Source organism: Parasteatoda tepidariorum, chromosome 8, assembly GCF_043381705.1.
Source record: "Parasteatoda tepidariorum isolate YZ-2023 chromosome 8, CAS_Ptep_4.0, whole genome shotgun sequence".
NCBI lineage: Eukaryota > Metazoa > Arthropoda > Arachnida > Araneae > Theridiidae > Parasteatoda > Parasteatoda tepidariorum.
Genome location: NC_092211.1, coordinates 82048838 through 82058114, shown reverse-complemented (window position 1 = coordinate 82058114; position 9277 = coordinate 82048838). Strand labels below are relative to the sequence as shown.

At 33.9% G+C, this 9277-nt stretch overlaps 1 protein-coding gene across 3 annotated transcripts in view; it reads right to left on the bottom strand.

The window, feature by feature from the left end:
* The window catches only part of LOC107454668 (cathepsin S), a gene marked incomplete at its 3' end in the record, with an annotated part of 49354 nt that overhangs the window by 13395 nt on the left and 26682 nt on the right, over positions 1-9277 (bottom strand). For all 3 annotated transcript variants that reach the window (XM_071184279.1, XM_071184281.1, XM_071184280.1), the window contains 5 exon segments: positions 221-378; positions 1316-1437; positions 4397-4517; positions 5908-6189; positions 8306-8476. In XM_071184279.1, coding sequence (XP_071040380.1) covers positions 221-378; positions 1316-1437; positions 4397-4517; positions 5908-6189; positions 8306-8476 — 854 coding nt within the window.

Genomic DNA, 9277 nt, shown 5'->3' with positions numbered 1-9277 from the left:
ATATATATATATATATATCCATAGCTGCTACGACTACGATATGGGTTAAAAATATGGGATGGTAGCAGAGTACAAGAATAATAAATAGGTAATAGATTAAAGTTATTACCAGGTTACACTTTTTACTTTCAGTCACAATATTGCTTTTCTACAACTATTAGAAATAATTGCAGTTAAGAAACGTTTCGTTTTTGTACAATGGCTTAGGTATTTTACTTACTCAAAGTATTGAAAGGATGGTTGAGATGCATGAATAGTTACAGCCACTGGACCCATCGTATCAACCATAAGTTTCAGAACCTTTTGATTGTCTCTTGGGAGCACCATATAACCATCTATAGGTGAGACTAATTTTTTTCTCTTCTTACACCTTCTCGTCTAGAAAATTAACAAGCGTTCTGAAATATTTTCATGTGTAATGTAAGCTCATTAAATCATAATTTCAAATATGATCTTAAAATGAAGGTTTCTATTAGCCTCAAATAAGAAAAAAATTGTGGAAAAAATATTTTGAACTCTAATTTTGAGTATTTGAACATAATTTTCGGTGGAATTTTAATTTTTAAGAACAAAAAATTTCATGAAAATCTCAATGCTTGATGAAGTTTCCCAAAATTTTTTTAGTTCAGTAAACGTGCATTTGATGGTTTAATCTGTATCTTTTCAGTTTTTTTTTCTTTTCAAAAACACATAACTGAAATATAGTAGAACTGCGATTATTTCATCCGAATTTGTATATTGAGAGATTAGCATTACACTCATTATCCAATTATTTCGATTTCCCGATGTAAGTCTGGACCCAATTACTTTGAATAATCGAGGTTTTATTGTAATTCAAATATTTATATTTGAAATTGTTTGTCATTCAGTTTTCGTTAATTCAGTTTATTTTCTTTACCATCTGTCTAATTTGTAATGTAAAGAGAAACAATTCTTAACTAGTGAGAAATATTAGAGTTAACATGAAACATTATTAACTTAGTTCGTTGTCGCTCACCAATACCTATTAATCACAACGTTTCTAATTATTATATTGAATTTCAAGACTTTAAGTCACAACTTTCGTCAGAAATTTCTAATCATTAGGGGGACCGGAAAGTATTGTCATTTAGATACATTTGATATTTGTTATCAAGATTTTATTTTTAATCAATAATGTATTCACCTTCTTTAGCAACAACCTTTTAATGCCGGATCGAAAGTGAATCGAAATGGAATTAAAAAAATAAATTGGTTTTCAAGATTAACGAGTATTTAATACGCCAAAATGGCATTACTTTCCGAACCCCATAATACTTCATTGTAAATATAATACCCTTTTAGAGTAAGGATAATCTTCGTCCAATGCAACGCCACCATTCTTCATCACCCAATGTAAAGTGTTATTTATGTAACCTCCAAGGCAACCAAAATTTCCACGAGTGTCCCATTCCTCTTCTATAAATAAAAATAAAAATATACATATATATATATATCATTTTAGCAATCATCAATGCGTCACTGTTATTGTACAGAAATGATTGACTCAACGGAACTATGCACTATGTGACCGAGAAAAACAATAGAATAGGTGGTAGGAGGAGTGACCGAGAAAAACAATATAATAGGTGATAGGAGGAGTGACCGAGAAAAACAATAGAATAGGTGGTAGGAGGAGTGACCGAAAAAACTCTAGAAAAGGTGAAAGGAGGAGTGACCGAGAAAAACAATAGAATAGGTCGTAAGAGGAGTGACCGAGAAAAACTCTAGAAAAGGTGAAAGGAGGAGTGACCGAGAAAAACTATAGAATAGGTGGCAGGAGGCGTGACCGAGAAAAACTGTAGAATATGTAGTAGGAGGAGTGACCGAGAAAAACTATAGAATAGGTGATAGGAGGAGTGACCGAGAAAAACAATAAAATAGGTGGTTGGAGGAGTGACCGAGAAAAACTATAGAATAGGTGATAGGAGGAGTGACCGAGAAAATCAATAAAATAGGTGGTAGGAGGAGTGACCGAGACAAAGTATAGAATAGGTGGTAGGAGGAGTGACAGGGAAAAACAATAGAACTGAGGTAGGAGAAGGAAGGAGTAAGGCACGTGAAATGCACAAATGTCTCAGACTGCAGTCGCTTATCATTTTCACAACTTTCATTCAATGTGTGAACATCATTGTTGTACAACATAAACGGTGTCACAGAGTTGAGACATTACATGACACCATGGATATCGTCAGTTAACGCATGGTATCGGTGTACGGAATCAAAGCATTCTAAAGCCGTACAAATCACCGCTGGCTGGCAAAATTCAGCAAATAAAGTAGAAACCACAGTCAAACTGAGATTTAGAAAGTTAGTCAGGTTCAACTGTAGCAAGTAGGCTCATAATATTCAACAAGATGCAGAAGGAAACTGGACATGCTCGTTGCCATGCTTGTATATGCATGACATGCAGTTGGAATGACATGCAGTTGTCTGTCGGTGATGCGTTAACACTCCCATAGAACGTTTGACCAAAGTTATCCAGGAACTCCCAGCTAATTGGCCGAAATACACTGACTTGGTTAGAAAGTATATTAGAATGATGTACTTATTTTCTTCTTTTTTTGTTATATGTATTTTGGCTTGGGCAAGGATTAATCTCACTCATTTCTATATTGCCAAAATTATTTAAAGTAAAGAAAAATTTATTCATCTTTAAAAAAAAGCTATTGAAATTTATACCGTAAGTTCCAGTTAACTTTAAAACTTAATTTAACTTGTCTTCAAAAGAGTCTTTTCAAAAAAGTTTCTTTTTCATTAAAAACAAAAACTTTTAGAATTTTTGTTTATCTGACATCAGCTGAGACTGCCATTATTATCATAAATTTAGGAAAAAATCACAAAAAATGATTATATGATAACTTATTATATGATACAATGATTATTTGATAACTTAAAAGGTTACGCAAAGAATTGAATGGAATTGACACATATTATAGTGCACATAATAACGTATAAAATAGAGTAAAAAGTATGAACTAGACTAGACAATTACAGAAAGTAGCGTGTTTATTAATTGAATAAATCAGATGTGTCTATTTGGAATAAAGAGGGTGCCTTCAATATGGAGTATAATCACTTCTAGCAGCAACACAAATCATACAGCGATGTACAATGCTTTCCAGTTTGTGGTTTACCAGTTTCCGTTGGAAGTGCGAGCCATTGTTCCTGCAAAGCTGTTGTAAGCGAGGCAAGGGTTTGAGGAGGAGGATTGAGAGCAAATACACATCTTCCTAAGACAACTTAAATATTCTTGATAGGAGTCATTTTGAGCTGGCTACTCCATCCGCTGAATTGTTTGCTGCTGAAGATAATCATTCTCGATGCGAGCTCTGTACAGTATTTCCTTATGGTCCTGTAGCACGAGATCTTCCCCTATTGCACGAGCATAAGGACGCTCATAAACATCAAGGATGTCATCTCTAAACACGTGTTCCAAGTGGAAAAACATGCAGGTCTATTCGTTCCCACCCCACACTCAGACACTGCCTGCTTGGTATACATCTCTTTCACGGATGTTTGATGGATTATATCGGGTTCCAGGTTTTCCCCCAATCAAACACCTACTGTCACTGTGGAGGATAAACCTAGATTCATCTGAAAATTTGTGAAGAGAACAGCCCGCCTTTTCTCCGCCGTCCAGTGGACATGTTGCTGTGCCCACCTTGAACGTTTTATGTTATGGCGTGACGAGAGTGGCACACAAATAGCTGGTCTTCAAGGGAACAAACTAAGCTCGTGAAGCCTTCTACACTCTATATGCGTTCACACCAATCCATCGTTAGTTGCATTACGAGAGTATCTGACCTGACTCGGATATGACATTCTATCCCTTTGATAAATATCGGTCATCTGCACTCATCGAATTATTGGTCATCTTTGGCTGAACCTTCCGTCTCCCGAACCTGTGGTTAGAAATTGTTGCTAGCGCTTATGAAACACATAAGGACGCACATTTAACCATTTGACAATTCCTATCACAATTTGTCCTGCGTCTAGTCTTCGAATAGATCTCCATCGAAGTTCTTTGGACAAATGATACCTGCAGGTTATTGTTACAAATTGGTGACCTCAAATTTCTAATTTTAAAAACACATTAAGATTCGCAAGATTGCGATCAAATGTACAATTTTATGCTTAGTCCTTTTGACGTCATTCCCCTGCAGTGCCACTAATTTACATATTTCAGTTTTACTTAGCAACTCTTATTGGACAACATATCCGAATTATATTGGAATTGCATTATTTTTGGGAGAGTTACCGCTATTTTTGTAATTTTTCTTGATTCATGATAACCAGTGTATGAATTTATTCATTGATTAGTACTATATAATTAATACTTTTAAAATTAAATACAGAAAGTATAAAAATTGATTACTTCTTTTTGAACAATCAACTACCATTTGCACACTAAGTTCTTCTAGTTTCCCTTTTCTAAGTGCATAGCCTGCTTCTATAGCGTTGAGAGCTGAAAATGCGTAACATGATCCACATGATCCCTAAAAATATAAATAATTCAATTAAAAAAATGCATTTACTCATTTTATTATATAAAATTATTTGGATGAAAAACACATTTTTGTCCAAAATTTTAGGAAATATCGGGGGAAACGACAGTTCGAAATCCAATAAGAATATTAAACACATAATTTGATACCATGAAGTTCGTGGCCATGAAAAACCGTAGTGAGTAATTTAAATAGTCTTTCACACATTTACCTGTATTTCTCAAATTTAGAATAAATTTTTATAATTCTTACAAAACATTTTCACATTTGGCTGCGCTAATTAATATTTATGCTGAAAAACACCAATTGCTATCGAAATCTGACGAATTACTTGCGCAGAGATCGGTTTCTGTGTTTTCCCAGGAAAAAAAAGCAGAGGAATAGGAAAACAATCATTAGAAACGCCTTCCCATTTTATCAGGAAATCGATCAGGTTTAGGGTCGGATAGCCTGGTGTGTAGGGCAATGGGCTCAAGTTCAAGCGGTCGTGAATTCGATCCCCGCCGGCCGAAGACTCCCGGTGTAGTAAAGGGCAACTGATGCACGTTACATTTGTCGAGCCGCAAAGTCCTCTGTGTTCCCAAAACAAATCATACCTCTGAGGGAACTGATCCAAGAATTCCCTTGTCTTCTGGATTGGGTTCAAAATTACGAGGCTACGGAGTTGAACATTAGTAGTCGTAAACCCGAAAATTGGGTCGGCTGTTCAACATCGGTTATAAAATAAAATAGCCTAAGTAAAAGCATTTTTGATACTTAAAAAAACCAATGAATTCGCTTTAGACGCAAACATAATTATGCAAAACTAGAGGGCTTCATCAGCCAGTGCCGATCACTTGCTATACCCCCCTAATTACTACGCAATTGATATTTTCATTCATACCTTCCTATTCGTTTCAGTCAATGACTTTAATATTAGTTTGCGAGCCCTAAATTGTGCACTCTATACTCACTCACATATTTTAAAAAGGTTCTAAAATATATATTTTAGGAAGTCAAGGAAAGAATACGCTGTCCTCTACAGATTACCTAAATCATATGTTGTTATTGACGTATGCCATTAAGGCAGAGGGGGTGAAATTGTTCTTGTTTTCCAGTGGCGCCATCTATGGCCAAGAATTCGACTTCTGCCACACTCATACGTCACACACCTGCTTATAGGGTGGACCCATTCATACATCCATTCCTTCATCCACAGATCGTAATTTTGACCTGAATCAAAGATTTATCAATCTCTCCAATTCAGTACCCCCAGAGGTATTGATTTGTTATGGGAACATGGAGGACTTGAAACTCGACAGATTTAACGTGCATCAGTCACCTGTTACATAAATCATATAGCTTCTATATTAGATTTTTCAGAAAACTTTGATCTTCTTACCTGGTATCGAACAGGCGATATAATACCAAAGTCCCTCCAATCAAAATCTCCCCAGTCTTTTAGTCTAACAGAATTGTTTTGGTAATCATTTACGTCGACTTCAATAGCTTCCTCCGTTATTTCATCTCCGTCTGTAGTAATTTTTATTACTTCTTTATATAAATCATCGATTTCTCCATTGCCTCGATTTACATACTTAAATACGGAATGGCTGTCATCTGTATTATAACTATGTAAATCTGGTATTCTCAGCATCTGATGGGCACCCTGTTCTTCTTCAGTCTGTAAAAAAAAAGCAGAGCAAATTATTTATGAATGTAATTGGGTAAAAATATTAAGAAATCTAAATCTAAAAATCACGTTTTTCTTTATTTTTAAATTTTACACCTACTGTCCCTAGGTAAATTATTAGAGGCACTTTAAGATTCTATGTAAAATTTTAATTATCAGTTGATATTATACAGCTGTATAGTTTTTTCGCTGCTGAAACCAGTTTACACTTGCTTATGTTCGTGCATCAATTGGTTAACATTGTAATGTAACATGCTAAAAATAAATCTAATAGAAGTATATAAAAAAAATTACTGAATAAAAGACCACTACATGCACGTTCAAATATAAAAGTATTGGATATAAACTTGTACAAACATGTCATTTTTAAAACCCTACAGTGTGTCTAATAATTTGGTCTAATTATTATAATATAAAATAACTGATATAATAATTATTCTATATTTATATAATAATTATTCCATATTTATATAATATATCGACTAATTTAATGAATTGATACACGAACGAGCAAGCCTGTTTCAATCGCACAAAAGCAATAAAGCTGTTTAGTATACCCTTACAATTAAAATTTTACATAAAATGTTATAGTTAGTCTAATAATTTGGTCAGGGATACAATCTTATAGTTAGGTCTAATAATTTGGTAAAGGTTACCGTAACCATTTTAAATGGTTACGGTAACCTTTAATTTTTAAAACGAAAATGTTGAGAATTGTGTTGTTGACTTCATGTGATATTTTCATTTTTAGAATATAATACTTCTACTAATTGTCAAATGCAAGTCACGATTGACTACTTACTTTTACTCCGATTCACCGGAAGCTGTACTTTCTTTAAGTTTTCCAGAAAAATGAAGAAAACATTTATGAGTAATTAGAAAATCCAAGCAACAAATACTATCCGTATCATTACCGTCCATTATAAAATCAAAATTTCTTTGTCTTGAAAAGTACTGAAATGGGCAAAAATCTCGTTTTAAACCTCAAGAAAAAATTTTTTTCCTCTAGAGCGCTTTCTTAATGTATTCAAATATCGCGCCACCATATACAATGCGAAAAAAAAAACGGACCACTCTGAATAACTTTTGATCTTATGATCAAATTTTTGCTTTCTAGGACTGAATCTTAAATGTTCGAGAGGGTCACTTCAAATATGCTAATGAATGAGTGCAGACGATATTTTAAGCTACAAAATCAAACACAAGATCATACTTTCTTTGAATAAACAAACATTTTTTTCTATGGATACGGGTTGCCACAATCTGGAAAATCCATAGTTTGATCAAGAGAGTGATCCAAAGTTTTCACCTCTTAATGTTTATTTTATTTGTTGCGTATTTTGACATATCTCGAGAACGTTTTAAGCTAATGGAGAAATTTTTGCACACAGTTATAAATTTCGTTTATCGAAAGATAATGTCAATTATATCCAACATTACTCAACTGAACTCAAAATATTGTCAATGCTAATTTACTAGCATGATTTAGGCTAAACTTTCTAACTACTGAGATTGGTTCCTTGTAGGCAAAAATCCGATCATTCAATCAAAAATTCAGATCAGTTTCTTTTTATAATTCGGACAGTGTCGATAATTAACTATTTTTTTCTAAAACTTCCAAAAGATTAACCTTTAATCATATGTTTGTCCTTAACCATCTGAAGATATACATAAATTCATTTGTAACTTTGCGTTCAAGCAAGTTCTTTTTTAGAACTTTTCTCATTATGTGTGAGAACGCCACTATATCTAGAGTTCCAAAAATGACTGAAAATTTGACCTCAAAGAAAAATGGAAAACGAGAAATGAACATTTTCCTATGACATTCTTAGGAAAACAGAAAATTTTTAATCCAAACAAATTTTGTTACAAAATTCGTAAAGACGTGTTTTAATTTTGTTCTTTGACACCATTATGTGTAAATTTTGAATATTTAAAGGAAAACATTGTTTCATAGTTTTATCAGTTAGCTGTGCCACCTGTCGACGAGCTTTGTAACTAATAGTTACGAAGTTTACAAACAGTTTTAGATTGTTTGGTCAAATAGTTCTATGCTTCAATAAATGAATTCATTTCTGTAAACAAACTGAAGTTACTGTGTACTTACCATTGCAGACATAAAATTCACACCCAGCTTAAAATTATGTAGACTACGCTCATATTCTTCATTCCACTTTTTAACATACATCAAATTTTTCTCGTATTGTTCCTTTCTTTTGCTGTCAAATGTATTTAAGTTGACACCCAACTCCTCTTTGTATATTTCACTGTAGTTTGCCTTGAAAAAAAAGATATTTTTATTTATTTGTAGATGCATGGTATCATACATTTATGAAGGGTTGACTAGAACAATCAGGATGATTGTTATAGTCAACCCTGATTATTATTTTCAATGATTATTATTTTGTAATGCAACGCTATCTGTACTAGAAAACCACCAAAAGTGAAATTGTGCATGGAGATGTATTGATTTATGGTTACTAGATAAACTTCTTCGGGGAGCAGAGGAACACAAATGTGTCATGAATGCAGCAAAAGTGGGAAATCAAACGGGAGACATACCAACACGTTTTTTCCAAAAGTCAGCGATAAACTTTTAAATTGTGACATTTACATAAACCAATTCTATACCGCCCACGGAGTGTTCGGAGAACAACAATCGAGATTTTTTCAGAAATCATCTAGCTGCAAATACTGCGGCAAAAGCCAAACGGTTCAACATCTAATTGCAGAATGTCCTAAATTCTCGACACTCCGGGGGAATCATATTAACATCAGGGAACCAATCGAAAAGTGGTGCAGAACAAAACAACAGCAACAAATCATTAGAGAAATTATTAAAAGCACACTAGAAGATACCATTACAATGGACGATCCGATGGACCCTATACACTTAGGTTGACTTGATGTCTCCCCTCAATACCTGAACTGCCAATCCACTTCTATTTTAACGCGTCATTCCCCTTTTATATTTTTCAAACTTGAGCATCCTGGGGGACTCCGTTGGTCTTCTGTTCTATTTCCTCAACACTAATTTTAATTCATCTTGTTGTTTTTACTCACTTGTATATTCGCTTTT